At 43.2% G+C, this 16,351-nt stretch overlaps 1 protein-coding gene across 6 annotated transcripts in view; it reads left to right on the top strand.

Annotated features, from left to right (window-relative positions):
• Positions 1–16,351, top strand: part of LOC144766801 (uncharacterized) — a 1,464,990-nt gene that overhangs the window by 764,201 nt on the left and 684,438 nt on the right. For all 6 annotated transcript variants that reach the window (XM_078650533.1, XM_078650530.1, XM_078650529.1 and 3 more), the window contains 3 exons: positions 2,016–2,309; positions 2,909–3,016; positions 3,183–3,225. In XM_078650533.1, the coding sequence (XP_078506659.1) occupies positions 2,016–2,309; positions 2,909–3,016; positions 3,183–3,225 (445 nt within the window). The remainder of the gene's footprint in view (positions 1–2,015; positions 2,310–2,908; positions 3,017–3,182; positions 3,226–16,351) is intronic.

Genomic DNA, 16,351 nt, shown 5'->3' with positions numbered 1-16,351 from the left:
ATGTGCTTTTGCTAATGTGAAGGAGCACTGCATATTTTTCAGGGATTTATTTATAGATTATTTGAATCATAATCACTTTTATTGCACGTCATCTCATAAAGCACCACTTAAAGATCCCACATTTTCTAAGGAGAGGAGCTAATAGAAAGACCATGTTTACTTTAAACTAGGGAAGAATGAAGACTCATTATGGTGGCATTAGTAATGTATAACTTTCTTTCACCAAAAAGCCTCTGCAGAGTATCATGTTTAGTGAATCTGTATTGCGTAACTTGCCCCTAGAGATCTTCTGGACTTTGGAGCTAAATTCTAGAAGGCGAGGTCACAGGAAACTCTGAATCTATGTGAACATCCTTATGGCCGCATGATTCAGAAGGTTCACTGAGTGTAGATCAATAGTCTCATGAGGCAGAGTCCTATTTGAATCTGGGCTAGATGTCATAAGACAGACTTTGTAGACTTTTTGCCTCTGAGCATAATAACAGCGCTTCAGGTTTGAGATGTCTAAAGAATGCATTTGATGTAAATTATATATAACTAAAACTGCACATTGCCGGAGAACTGTGTTAGGTTTAGGTCAACATCCCTTTAGATCTCAATTTTATTAAGATATTCTGTGTGTTGTAGGGCATTAGTCATAAGGTTAAAACTTAAGAACATGGTTTTAGGAATTTAGTCAAGTTCTTAATCTCGAAGTTATGTTTTAGGCATAGGTCTCTCTAAAATTCTTTGGGGTTGAATCTAAAATGCTCCCATGTCACATACGCAAAATCGTTTCGGTCTTGGCCAGTATTCTTAAGGTGAAAATGAAGCTGATGACAGTCTTTTGAGCTCAATTTTAGGTTGCACTTATGCTAAGAACTCTTAGGAATGTATTTGGTTTAAGTGAGGAAACAAAATATGCAGGGAAAGGCTGGCACCAGAGCAAGCAGAAAGAGGCAGCGTCTAGCTTGCCCATGAACAGAATTCTTGCCTAGACACATATCACTTACATAGCATAGTCTCAATATATATAATTACACCTGCTAACTAAAGATGGAGAACAGAGATCCACTAGTAATAAGGGCAGATAAAAACACAACACAATAGACTGCAGTGACATGGAAGCAGACAGCAGACTTCAACTGAACAAAGGCAGGCTGGAGCAAGAACAACAAACAGATAATATTTCAGATTACAAGGTGCATCAGAAGCATCTGGAAATGCAGAGAACAGCCAGAAGAAATCTGTATTCATCGGGGTTCATGGGTGCAAAAACAATGCATTCTTGTGAATGTTATCTTATGTGTGCTTTCTAAAAGCCCATCCTCAAAATTATGTTTGATGGCATATAACCATGTACCAAGCAAACAGTTGGAACTTTCTATAGATCTTCTTTAGAGTGGTTGATTAGTCTAGTCTGTGAGAGGTGTTCCTAATGAGGGCAACACCTTGGACTGGGATCTGAAATGTGCCATCCAGAAAAGATCCCATTTTGGATTGTGTCAATGGTTTGGCTGATTTCTGCCTTGCATGCTTCCTCCATCTGTGAGTACTCAAATGTGTGCTGTTGCAATTTGTGCCAAGAGGACTCACTTCTAAGTGAGTGGGATCCCTAGGTGAGATACTGATGGCTACCAAGGTAGGAGTGAAATTCTGGAGCTTATCACACCATGATCTAACAGTGATGGTAGATTATTAGTATTTGGTACTAAAGAGAAAATGATGCATACAGTCTAGACTCCGATGTATTCTGGAAACACTTCTAGGGCATATCTGACAAAGGGAAAACACATGTTTGTGTCATTGTCTAGTAACGTAAAAACATTTGCATTGCTATGTTAAGATAGTAGTGTCAGATATCGTGCTGTGGTCTGAAGCAGTCATGTTTTGTAAAGACAATCCCAAAGACTGCCTAAAGGTTTGGGGTAGAGGTGTAGTGAAGACAAAATCTGCTTTCCCATAGTTGGTTACATTTAGCCCTTGCATGTCGTGTGTTTTGTTAACCCTACTCCTGACTGTAACTTTCCTTTCAGATTACCTTGAGCTCACCTTCCCCGTAGGTGCCTCAGTGTACCTTCCATGCGGATTTTCCAATAGCAGTAACTGGACAACATACTCCTGGCAAAGTGTCAAGGGCAGTTTCAATTTGGATGAGAACTTCAGTGTGACAATAGAAGTTCATCCAGGAGCACGACCCCTTGGAGCTGCTCTTTTCAAGACTATTGACCTACTCATACCTGCCGTGCGACCGGAAGATGCAGGGGTGTATAACTGCAGCTGGGGAGACAACTCTGACATTATAGAGCTGGAGGTCATTGCTCTTTCAAGTAAGAACTAATTTAACAACCCATATTGTACTAAAAGCACAGACCACCTATTAAGAACACGCATGACACACTGATGATCCAAGTGAATAGTCCTTATTATAGTTGTGCTTGTTCTGGGCATTTTATGCAAAACGAATACATTGTTTATCAAAAAAGTACATGCTACCCACTGACACTAATATGGCCACCTATCAATTCACACATTATTTTACCATTACTGGGAATTAAAGAATCTTCTTGTACTCCCGAGTCCCTTCATATAATGTGCTAACAAACAAAACCACCCTTTACTAAAAACACTGTTGATCATGCCTTTGTGCTCCTTAAGGACCTAGAACATCTGCCCACCCTCAGAGCCTGAGGGTTGTGCCTCTTTGAAGGTTATCTTCCATAGGTGCTAAGATAAGGCTGAATAATAAGTTCAAGATTGTGGATAGTGTACCCTGCACGGCTCAGAGTGGCTATTCTTGGCAGTGTTTACATGCACCCAAGATACATCCATTGCTCTATCACACCCTGCATTGGTCTCACCCTTTTCTGTAGCCTAATATTAAAGTAGGAGTCTCATTCTGACCTAATACCAGCCTTTTACATTGCAGAGTGGCGAAAAATCTTCCGAGACAGCTACTGGATAATCATAGCTGGCACCGGAGGTTCTCTTGCACTTTCAGCATTTATCTGGGGGATATGTCTTGTGATCATAAAACGTAAGTAATGACCTAGGAAGACCAAAGTGTATGAGTTGTTGGATGAGCTCATAAGAATCATTTGTGTTGATAGGGCTATTCAGACAAATACATTGGATTAATCTTTTACCTGATAAAAGACACATCATATATTAAAGCAGTTTTCTTGTTCTTTTTGCGATCTTAGAAATTGAAGCCAGGAGGAAGCGTCCAAAGACCACCTCGAGGAGGTAAGGAAATGCTCTGTGCCATGCCACTCAAGATTCTAAGCATGTTCTTTGCTCAATTTCCAGATTATGCATTAAGGGAGATTCTGCACCATCCTTCCAGGAGACCTATGTACTTCCAGTTATTTAGGGTTGTGGTTTAAACAAGCAAAGGTCATGATGGAGAACAAAGTTGAAAAATATAATATAACAATCCAAACTAAGAACAAACAACAAGAGGATTCAAATGTCCACCGAAATCAAGCAGAACACTAGAAAAGTATCTTAGACTAAAGACATAGACCAAATTGAGGTGGTGCATGCACTGAGACCTGTAGCAAGGAGGATACAATTTTAGGCTTAAGATATAAAGAGTATAGGAGTATGTAGTAAAACAAGGATTAGCAGGACAGAATTGTAGACAGTGGACAAAGATCAAGAGGAAACACTACAGTATAAAGGTAAAATGCCAAGATTGTAGATTTGTAGGGTAAGGACATGTCCCAGAAAGATTCAATTGTAAACTAAGGCCAAAGTACTACATGATAGAATTATAAACTAATGACAAGAACGCTAAGGCTATATTTGTACCTGAGATCAAGAAGAACACAATGAATAAATTGCAGAAAAAAAGACATACACCAAAAACATAGCAAAGGAGAACAAGGTTTAAGATGAAGAGACTCATTTTCCACCTAGAGGTTTGGCGTTACATCAAATATAGACCGAGAGCAAAGTTCCAGTTGCCTATAAGGTATAACAGAAACCTGAGATGTAAAACTGTCTGTTAATGATAGTACAAAACAAAAAAAGGACACTGTTCCTAAGGCGGGGTACAAAGGATACCCAGATGCCCATACAAAAGGGAAGAAAGAAATAAAGGCCTAGGTTAGAACGGGACCCGCTACTGAGAGGGAAAGACACGTCTTGCATCCTGTTGCCCTCACACACCCCGAAGGGTGTCATGCTTTATCATTGGGCATTTGCTCTTCGTAGGGCCGGCACTGCAATTTCCTAGGGGCCCCCGAAGGGTCACTTTTTGGGAGATCTTTTTTTCAGAGAATGACAGATGGTGTCTGCAGGTGTGTGGGGTTTCGGGTCCCGTCAAGAGGGTAGTAAAATAGGTGAGTGCATCGTGAAATAAAATTGTCCAGAGGTTGTTGTAAAAAGTATAGTCTGATCAACCCCTATGGGTAAAATATTACCCCGCGAGGCACCCTGTTGACGTACCAAAAAATAACATAAAGACTATACTTACCAATAGCCCAAAACCAATTACCATATAACCAGTCAGTTGGCAGTGTAGAAAGTTCAATCGTTTATCATACAAAATACTCTATAGAGGAGCCTCTCCCATCTTCACCCCTCACGGTGCGTGGAGAAGACTGCTGGCTGACCCTCAAAATGACACATATACTTTAGGCTGGCATATGAAGTTACCGTACATGAAAAAACACTACTTGGCTCTTGGCCCTCAGAAAGGACCATATATGGCACACATGATTAGTACAAAGCTCTGCTTTAGTTATTATTGGGAAGGTCAGAAGGGGTGACTCCCTTTCGTCTTGGTGCGTAGGAGTGCAGGCACGGTGTCTTCAGGAATGCGCTTATCGCACCCACAACCAGATGTGACCTTGAGTTCGAGCACAGGGAGAGAATAGCGTGTATTCAGCTGTCTCCAGCAAATCAACCAAGCTAAGGCCTGACAACCATTGGAAGGTAACACGTGATCACTGTTCGTGTCTAACGCAGACAAGAAAAGATGACGTCTGTACAGTTTTCAGCCCACTCGATGCAAGCAAAACACACACACAGCATATACTCTTACTAACTAGCTAAATAAGTTATAGATTAAGCACTATGCATACCTCTATATTAGAATATATAGATACATCATGCTAACACAATATATATATGTACGGCCCATACCACTAACATAAGGGAAATCGGCTTTTATCCCTCAGAACCACACTTTTAGCATGATGTAGCTAACTTAAAGGTAAGTCAGTCCTCAAATATCCCTTCATCGATCTGCATTAGATATTTTATCTCTTGTTGCACTAATTGTGGCTTTACGGTCTCTGGGGAAGGAGTGGTTATGGAAGAGGCAAGTTTAGTAGCACAAGTAGAACAGCAAGCCGGACCACAATGCATACATAAACAGCAAGTAAATATGACACCAGCTATGCCCGCCAATATCATCAAAATCTTCCATCCCCAATTGGATAACATGCCCCAGAACCAATCCGACAAAGACGAGGTCCCTGTTTCTGCATGTACTTCGGATGCTAAGCGATGTAGCTTTTGAATAGCCAAATGAGCAGAAGGGGCGGAGTCAGGAATGTATACACAACAGGAACTGCTGATCACACAGCATGCTCCTCCTCGATCAGCCAAGATAATATCTAGTACCATTCTGTTCTGAAGCGAGACAAGTCTCGTAGCCTGAAGCTCTACAGTTAAATTGGTTAATATACCTGCGGTGGTATTGATCACCCTTTCAACTACTCTGGACAGACGCCTTACGTCCTTACTAGTAATAATGGGTCCCCAGATAGGAAACACTCCCTTCATGATATCAATGAAATGTTGCTCCGCAGTGTCCGTTTGATCTATATCAGTGGTGTCTAATTCTCTTGATTCCCTAATGAGGGGCAGCCCTCGCTTTTCCAATCGGTGGTCCTTATGATAATTAGCAGGTGCTATATACACTGGAGGATATAAGAAAGATAGATAACAACGACCGGCCCAACTACTAGGAAGCCATGTGTATGTATTTTCTGTACACACAAAATATACATTAGGAGGGGTCTCTAATGGAGGGCTACTGAAAGTTCGCAGTCGATAAGTATAGTTACACTTGATTTCTACTACTAAGATTTGTCCTGCTCCCTGAATACAGAAGGCTGAAGTACTATTCAGTATGGGTACTGGGATTGCCTTGTCATCTGTAACATTTCTTTCCTTCAATTGTTGGAAATACTGGGTGAAATTAAATTCTGCAAAATCCAAGATCTCATTCATGAGCGAGGTAACATTTTCATATTCTGTGTACAAATTCATGCAAGCACTTGGGTCTAACGTTCCTTCTCCATTATTTCCCTCTGGGTCAAAGCCTTGGTGCGTGTCTATGTATTCAAAAATCATCTCGTAGTCTCTTTCGGAATAATGAGTAGTATCTACAGTATAGTGCATGCACATCATGGAGAATAATTTAAACCATGCCTCACAACTACCTAAATACGACAATGGCAAAGAAATAAACAAATTATGACGATGCATTACAGAGGGCAAAAGGCCACAGACCCAACAATTGGTGGTATTCGTTGCACTGTGTGTTAGATGAAGCATTTCTACAAACACATTCTTAGTATAAGTTTGACGATGCCTTTCTTTGTGGGGGGCCAAGGTATAGAAGTAATGTTCCGGGAATGGTGTCGTTGTTCCCAGAATAGTAGACATAGGATGACGAAATTCTAAGTATACAAAAACACTCATCATTATTGTAAACAAAATCATGATAGTAACTACAAAAGCTATTTTTACACGAAGGGTCCAACTAGAAAAAACTGGTATATAAGCAGGGTAATGACGGGGTACAAAAGGTCGTTCCTCCTCAGGGACAAAACGAGCAAAGGGATACATACTGGCTAAAAGTCCAAAACTAAACTCGGGCAATGCAGTCCAACCTGCCAGAGGGTTCTTCTTTCCTGTGTCCGTCTAGAGCCTCACAGGCAGGTTCCTATCGTTCATCAAAAGAAACCAAACAACAAATCCATGCTTTGGAGCTGTGTCTTCCTACAGTTCTTGAAGAATATACAACCTGGGCCTTGTTCCTCAAGAGATTCAGTCTTTATTTCTGAACAGAGACTCAGTACCCCAGAAAGGTTTCTAACAAACCCTATTACTCAAGTCTTTCCCTATCTCCTGCCATCTTCATCTGGGGTACCACGTTGTTTTCTGGGCCACAGGTTGTATCGAGCACGGCCAGGTGTTTCCTGATCAGAGAACAAAATGGGGGAAGGTGCATTTTTCTGCAATGGGAATATCATGGACTCGTTGATCAACAACAGGAGTAACAGAATCCAGGGCAATTGGTGATTCAGATGCCAAAACCCCTTCCGAGCCCGGTGCACCTTCTCATTGCCCTTCTCGGATTTCCAGGGCGTCAGAAAAAAGAACAAAGCAAGGGGCTCGTTCACTCTCCTGAGTCAAGATTCCCTCCTTATCTCGCTGGTCAGGAGGAAGCGAGAGGGGCACCTTCTTCAGGTGAGAGACATGTATCCAGTGTCGCTTGCCTTCCACCTTCACCGCTGTTCGAGTAGCCAGGAGAATTTGGTAGGGCTTCGACCAGCGAGGGTCCAAACTGGATTTCCGGTGATAATTTCAGACCAGGACCCACTGTCCTGGTTCCAAGCGATGTCCGGGACCCTCCGGCAGGGGCTGCAACACTGCTGATACCTGTCAATGAATGGAACGGAGATCTTTAGTCAAAGCGTACAAATAATCCGTCATCATAGGGTAATCAATATCATGGAAAGATTTCGGTCTCGGGACACCCCAAACATTGGCTGGTCGCCCAAATATCACCTCATACGGGGATAGACCAGATCGAGAATGGGGGGTAAAACGTAGGGACATCAAAGCTAATGGTAAGGCATCGGCCCATTTGAGCCCAGTACCTTCTTGAATCTTAGCCATTTTAAATTTTAAAATTCCATTGTATTTCTCAACCAATCCCGCAGATTGGGGGTGTCCGTCTGCATGAAACTTCTGTTTAATCTGCAACCCATTACAAAAATGACTGATAAGCTCTGCATTAAAGTGTCCCCCGTTAACTGTCCAGATAACCCATGGTAATCCGTAGTGCGGGATAAACTCTTTTATCAAAGCTTTTGCTGTTGCCAAAGCAGTGTTTTTCTTGGTCGGATAGGCCTCCACCCATTTACTAAAGGCACATACCAGAACCAAAGCATATTTCAGATTATTAACACGGTCCAACTGGATATAATCCATTTGGAGCACCATAAAAGGCAAGGATGGTGGCGCAAAGTCCCCACTGAGGACTGGTTCCCTCCCCCCAGGATTGTGTTGCAAACAAATCATGCAATATTGGACCAAATGGGCAGCAGTTTTGTAAATATTAGGATTATTCCACACAGGGTCCAAGAGTGCGCAGATGCCTTTCGTCCCAATGTGTGCTGGGCCATGGGCCATGGTCACTACAGCGTTCACCAATGCATTAGGTAATAACCATCTCTGTTTTTCAGTCAAATCCACCCAGCAATTGTTTTAGTCTAATCTCCCCACTTCCTTCTCACAACGAGCCAATTCAGCAGCCGTAGCTTCCTTTCTGTATTTCTCGGACACTTTCCATGGTGTTATCAAATATTCCGGTCTCCACCACCCACCTAGCAGAAGTGGTCAAACACATGAATGACATTTTGGATTTAGCAGTTTCTTTTGCAACCTGATCTGCAAAAGCATTCCCTTCATCTACTACATCTACCACTACTTTATGTGCACTGCATTTAACGACAGCTACCTTCTCTGGTAATGTTAAAGCTGCAAGTAACCGTAAAATCAAGGGACCATGTTGTATTCTCTGACCATGAGAAGAGAGAAAACCTCTCTCCGCCCACAGGCGGACGAAACTATGAGCCACGCCAAAGGCGTATTGGCTATCAGTGTAAATGTTTACTCTCAATCCTTCACTTAATTCACAAGCTCGAAGTAATGCCGCTAACTCAGCTGCTTGTGCTGACTGATAGGGTACTCGAGAGGTCTCAACTGCTGTGCAAAGGGTTGTAAGTGCATATGCAGCTGTTGTCGTGCCATCTGGTAACTTGAAACAAGAGCCATCCACATACAATTCCCCTTGGGAGTCAGATAGAGGAATGTCTGTGAGATCTACCCGTCCCTTCATCTCTTCTTTGGTCCAAAATATACAATCATGCATGTCATTTATTGTTTCATCCGAAGGGAGGGGTAGCAATGTGGCAGGATTCAGAGTGGCACACCGCTTAATTGTAATATGGGGTGCAAATAAAGTCAATTCATATCCAGTAAGACGAGCACTCGTAAAGTGCTGAGTCTTCATTTTATTTAATAATGTATCCACAGCGTGCGGTACCATCACTGTGAGGTCAGTATTCAACACGAGCCCCTTCGACTGTCGAATAGCCACCGCAACAGCGGCAGTAGCCTTCAGACAGCTAGAAAGCGCTCTGGCGACGTAATCCAACACAGCCGAGAAATAGGCACAAGGTATTTGCTTACCACCAAAGCCTTGTGTTAACACTGAAAGCGAACAACCGTCCACCTCATGTACATAGAGCACAAAAGTCTTTCGATAGTCAGGAGTACCCAAGATGGGTGCAGAATAAAGCGCAGATTTCAAAGAATCAAAAGCTTTCTGACATTCATCAGTCCAAGGTAGGGGTTCATGCACTTCTTTAGTGGTTAAATACAAGAGAGGTTTAGTAAGAAGGGAAAAATTAGGAATCCATTGCCGACAGTAAGAGGTTATGCCAAGAAATGCACGAATTTCACGCTGAGTACGCGGTACAGACATGCTAGAAATGGTAGTCACACATTCAGGAGTTAGTTTCCTCCCCTCTTTTGACAGTAGATGACCAAGGTAGGTCACCTCCTGTCGACAATATTGAAACTTTGAGAGGGATACCTTATTACCATTGGCTGCCAAATGAGATAACAATTTAACTGTGGCTTCCTTGCAGCCGCTCTCAGTATCGGAAGCCACCAACAGATCATCAACATACTGGAGTAGTACGTTGCCCGGGGGTAAGGTCAATTTGTCTAATACTGCTTTCAAAGCCTGGCTATAAATGCTAGGACTCTCAGTGTACCCCTGGGGTGCGCGTCAAAATCGAAAGCTGCGTCGAGATAAGGAGAAGCCGAAAATATGACGGCTATCAGGATGGATTGGAATGCTGAAGAAGGCATTCTTCAGATCGATAACCGTGAAATACTTTGCAGTGGGAGGGTTCATGGTGAGAATAGTAGTGATATCAGAAACCACCAGATACTGCGGCACCACTATCTTGTTAATTTCTCGTAGATCAATTACAACGCGATAGGTATCAACGTAATCAACATCATTCCCAACCGGGGCCTTTTTCAAAATCGTTAATATTGGGCTATTACATACGTTTGCAGCTGTTTCTTCCACCACGCCCTTGTCAATCAGATCCTGAATGATGGCAAGCAGAGCCTTTTCACCAGCCGGTGAAATCTTGTACTGAGGTATGCGTGGTAAACGAGCATTTGGTTTTAACGTGATAGAAACAGGCGGAATTTTTAATAAACCAACATTTGTATCTCCCTTCGCCCATAGAGTCAATGGTATAGCAGCGAACTCCAGAGGAAGGGGCTAATTTTTAGTGAAACATTGTCAGGTATGTTTACCCGGTGATCTTATAGTTAAATAAACACCATCAGGGGAACAATGAATTCGTGAATGCAATTTCTTTAGCAAATCCAACCCTAACAAATATTCCCACAATGAGAAGTTAACAAAAACGGAGAGTCCATGGTGACCGGGCCAATTGTAAACGGAACAGGTTTAGAGATGGGGCTCACTACCGGGATTCCCAAAAATCCCACTGAAATGTTGTTTTGCCCAGACAAAGCAACCCCCGGGACCAGTGAACGGGAAATTGAACTATTCATTGCACCCGTATCAACTAGGAAGTTTTCAGAAGCCCCCATCAACTGCCCTTTCACATAGGGTCCCTGCTGATCAACGGGTACCGATACCTGGCCCCTACTCTGTCCATGGCTGTCCTATGTATAACCATACCCATCAGCCCCCTGGTACACACAATCTTCGTTGTACTACTGTCTTCCTCTTAGATTATCAAAGAAATTCTTTTCCGACTCACCATGCAATGCTTCTTCTCTTCGCAAATCATTTCGATTCACGCCACCTCAACCTCTTCCTCTTCCTCTTGCTGCCCCGTTCCGAGCCAGTAGCAATGGACACTGAGCTTGCCAATGCCCTTCCTGTTTACAGTATGAGCACTGGTTTATTCCTAAAGCAACAGCTGGACCTCCTCCTCGTCCAGGTCCCGCCCCTCTCAGAGCGAACCCTCTCCTGCCTCGATCTCTGCCCCATCCCCTCATAACTTGTTGTAACAATACTCGTGTCTTAAGATCCTTTGCTTTCTTTTCTGACTTACCCTTACTCTCGTTTTCCCTATGCTCATAATACTAAGCCATGCTCAATATGATCGAGGGGGAGGAAGTGATCCAAGTACTCTCAGCGGCTTGTAGCCGCGAAGAGATCTCAGTTAACAAATTGGTCATAAAACGATTAACAAACAATCGCACACCACCTTCCACCGACAAATCCTGTCCACTAAAGTCAATAAATACCCCTTCAAATCTGGTAAAGAAATCCGAAACACTCTCTTCCTTTTTCTGTTTGCACACGGTCAATTTATCCCAATCTACCTTACGAGGCGGAATCAAGGTGTGCATATGCGTAATAATTCGGGCTGGCAAAGTCAATACTTCAGGTCTAGATTCATCACCAGGCTTTCGCTCCTTATCCGAGTCCTTAAACTGGTCCCAAGTCCCTCCTAATTCTGCTAAATGATCCTGATCGTGCACCTGACGCCATACGTCAACAGGGACCAGTAGGCAAAAAAATAACTCAATGTCAGCTAAGGTCATGACAGCTGAAGACGCAGCCTCTGTGAGTTCCTTACAATAGGCAATAGGGTTTTTATGAGGATCGGGGAGTTGCGCTTTCAAAGAAAGGACCTCAATCCTTTTCCACGGGGTGTAGATCCATTGCTCCTGAAATCGTGCCTCCACACGAGCTCTAGTTACTTGATCTTGATTATCCCGTAACTCTGGTATTTCGGGATGATAAATAGGATGAACCTCCCTCATAGGATACTGGGAATCCAAATTAGGACATTCCAGATGTAACCACTCTCTATATTTTATCAGCATCTCTACATTCCAGTACACATCTTCCAAACCCAAATTTGTGAGCCCGGTCCAAAATATCATATATTACCTGTGGGGCTCTTCCATCCGGAAAGCATTGTTCCCACAAGGTAATAAGACAGTTAGCCATATGCTCCAGAGCAAATTGTTGCATAACAGGCTCATAATCTCGAAGGGTACCCCATATATTGGCAAAAGTATACACAGGGTTCCGCATCCATTGGGATGCCTGATTCGTAATCATCTGTTTCTCTTCTATTCCTACCGCTAATCGAGTATACAATCGCCGCACATCTAGACCCCCAGGACCCCAACAAGGTGTCTGATGGGCTAGGTGGGGGTCGTGCTCGAAGACTGAGAAGTCCAAATTGGAGAAGGGAAAGCCAAAACTACTACAGCTACGGAGGAAGGGGACAAGGTGTTTGGTAATAGAATAGCTGATCCTAACCTCGGAGGGGACAAGACGGAAGAAGTTCCTAGAGGGGCAGAAACAGGAGCCACAACGGAAGCCACGGAAACGGGAGTCGAAGCTGGAGTTAAAGGGACTGCTGGATATATGCGTTGTGGGGCATAAGGGGGAGGTGGACATGTATCGAACAAATCCTCTATCTCATCCTCTGGTCCGGTCCTAGTTACATAACTTTTATCCACCTGCAACCTGTGTTGTCTATCTGCACACTCAATATTTTTCTCAGTCTGCTCTTTATCATACGCTATGGCTTTTTGTGTAATCGTCTGACCTGCTTTTATTTTGCATAACTTCTACTCCCTAATACGTCTTCGTTTTGCTTCCTTCTGCCACATATTCAAAGAGTCAAACATCGTTTGTCGACTACGTTTAGGAAATAATCGATCCTGCAGGCAATTTATTTTTTTCTCCTCAAAAGACCGAGTTAAAGGCCATTGTAATTCTACATTATCTTTGGTATACTTGTGCCATAATGTATTAAACAAAATAGGCGAAAGACCATGTTTAACATACATATCATAACTTGGGCTACCCTCAGGTGGGGCAGGTTGACTTTGATCCAGTCGTGCGCCCTTTCGGCGACAACAGCATCCAAAACACAGTTTACTAAAACACGACATACTTATTCACTAACAATCCAATCTCATTCAAAGAAACGATCTTTCAAACATGGCCATGTTCATACATTCTCACATCCTATTTACCAATCAAAACCTCAAACAAGACAATATAAGCAAAAACATATTCAAAAGGAAAAATTTTCAAAGCAACATGTCTTTTTCAATACCAATAGAACGGAGCCCGTTGACTCCCGTTCATGGAGAACCAATCAGTGTAGATTCTAGACCAACAGATACCAAAGTCAGGCAGTCCCGAGACTACTTTAGGCTGGTACATGAAGTTACCGTACATGGAAAAACACTACTTGGCTCTTGGCCCTCGGAAAGGACCATATATGGCACACATGATTAGTACAAATCTCTGCTTTAGTTATTATTGGGAAGGTCAGGAGGGGTGACTCCCTTTCGTCTTGGTGCCTCGGAGTGCAGGCACGGTGCCTTCAGGAATGCGCTTATCGCACCCACAGCCAGATGCGACCTTGAGTTCGAGCACAGGGAGAGAATAGTGTGTATTCAGCTGTCTCCAGCAAATCAACTAAGCTAAGGCCTGACAACGGTTGGAAGGTAACACGTGATCACTGTTTGTGTCTAAGGCAGACAAGAAAAGATGGCATCTGTACAGTTTTTCAGCCCACTCTATGCAAGCAAAACACACACACAGCATCTACCCTTACTAACTAGCAAAGAAGTTATAGATTAAGCATTATGCATACCTCTATACTAGAATATATAGATACATCATGCTAACACAATACATATATATGTACGGCCCATACCACTAACATAAGGGAAATCGGCTTTTTATCCCTCACTGTGCCTGGGTAGAGTGAGTCAACATGTTTTGAGCCTCTACTGCCACAATGGTTGTTGGTGCTTCATCAGGACCAAAAATACTAAATATAGTGAAGTGCACGTTAAAATTATTATAAAAATAATGAATACCCTCAGAGTAAGTCAGGGCAGGCCAGACAACTGTGTACCTTACAGTGTGGTTAAGAGTTGATGTTATTTCTGATCAAAACCCATCCCAGTCAGGAGAATAACTCCAAATGCTTAAAGCGATGGAGACCCACACCTTGTCGGGAGATCTCTACAGGTGCCTACTCCGGGAGCCTACCCCGTCCATGCGCCTGCCAAAAGTGACTTTCTGGCCCGCCCTAACTTACTCTGAGGGTATTAATAATTTTTATGCACAGGCTGCCTGGCGGGGTAATATTTTACCCATAGGGTTTGATCAGACTATACCTTTTCACAACAACCTCTGGACAATTTTATTTCACGATGCACTCACCTATTTTACTACTCTCTTGATGGGACCCGACACCCCACACACCTGCAGACATCATCCGGCATTCTCTAAAAAAAAGATCTCCGAAAAAGTGACCCTTCGGGAGCCCGTATGGAATTGCAGCGCCGGCCCTATGAGGAGCAAATGCCTGATGAGGAAGCATGACACTCTTCGGGGTGTGTGAGGGCAAAAGTAGGCAAGACATGTCAGTCCCCCTCAGTAGTGGGTCAAGTTCTAACCTAGGTCTTTCTTTCTTTCTTCCCTTTTGTATGGGCGTCTGGGTATCCTTTGTACCCCGCCTTAGGAACAGTGTCCTTTTTTGTTTTGTAAGTTATGTTTAAGGAGCTCGGACACTGGACCATAATTAGCTCCTTGGTCCCCCCTCTTTTTTTGTTGTTATTGTTATTATTAGTAATATACCTAGAAATGTATGTATTTTTTATTGTGCACAGTCCTTGATAAGTGCCTTCTGTAAGATACTGCCACAAAGAAATGTGCAGATGGAGAGGAGTCATGGTGGATCCATACAATGAATACCCCTCTTCACTTGACTGACACCACCATACAGCTCTCCTCCCCTGTCCCCAGTCCTATAACCTACACCCTGTTTTGTCTCTCCCAAACAGTTACATTAAAAACCTGCAAAATAGAATTGTATATTTAAGTATAATACGAAAATAATAGGACTGAAGACAAACATTATTGTTTGGGGAGCTGGCGGGAGTCGGTCTATCTTAAAAGAATTTACTAAAGGCAAAAATGTTTTAGTCTTAAAAAAGCACACATTAACATAGAACACTCTGGCACTGAAGGGAACTACTTTGTGTGTGGATGTGCTCCTTGTGAAAGAGCAAAAACAGTAAGGCAATGGAGGGAATGCCTGAATTAATCTCAGCCACTGGTAATTACTCAGGTCACATCACAATCTATTGTTTTTCACCCACCATGCCACCAGAGTTTGGACCCTGCCATATGCAAATGAGTCTTGACAATGTTCCTCACTGGAACAGTCTAGCCCAAACTGGGAATACCCAGTGCACTTACGGCGATGAGCGATGGATTGGGATGTGGCTCTGAGAGATTGCCAGTGGCTGAGTTTGATTCAAGCATTCGATCCATCACCTTGTTGTTTTTGCATATGATGCCCTAGGGCGAAACCGGTCCTGTGTTGCTTGTGTTCCGATCCAGGGAGGACCTGGAAAGTCAGTTTCAACTGGACTGTTACCATGACGAACAGGGTCATGACTGATTTGCATATGGCTGGGTCGAAACTAAGGTAGCATGTTGGGCAAAAAACTATGTATTGGATTGCGGCACAGAGCGATTGCCAATGGCTAAGATTAATTCAAGCATTCAATCCATTACCATGTTGTTTTTGCATATGATGACCTAAGTGCGCCAGGTATTCCCAGATATGGGTCCCAGGCTGACTGTGCTACTGGTACCAAGCTATACCCAGCTGAAGAGCCCATAACAAGGGCTAAACCTATACTGGGTTGCTTGTGTTCCAGATCAGGGAGGTCGTGGCCTGGGAGTTTGAGCTGGAACGTTTCCATGAGGAGCAGGGTTGAAACTGATTTCCATATGACAGAGTCCAAACTGAGGTAGCATGGGGACGAAAAACAAAGTATTGGGATACAACTCCAAGCAATTGCCAATGGCTGAGATTAATTCAAGCATGCCATCCATCACCTTATTGTTTTTGATTAAAATGCCCTAAGTGCACCGGGAATGCCATGACGCGAGTCCCGGGCTCACAGTACCACTGGAGCCAAGCTATACCCGGCTGAAGAG

The sequence above is a fragment of the Lissotriton helveticus genome, chromosome 7, assembly GCF_964261635.1.
Source record: "Lissotriton helveticus chromosome 7, aLisHel1.1, whole genome shotgun sequence".
Lineage (NCBI taxonomy): Eukaryota > Metazoa > Chordata > Amphibia > Caudata > Salamandridae > Lissotriton > Lissotriton helveticus.
This window is presented reverse-complemented; position numbering and strand designations above follow the sequence as displayed.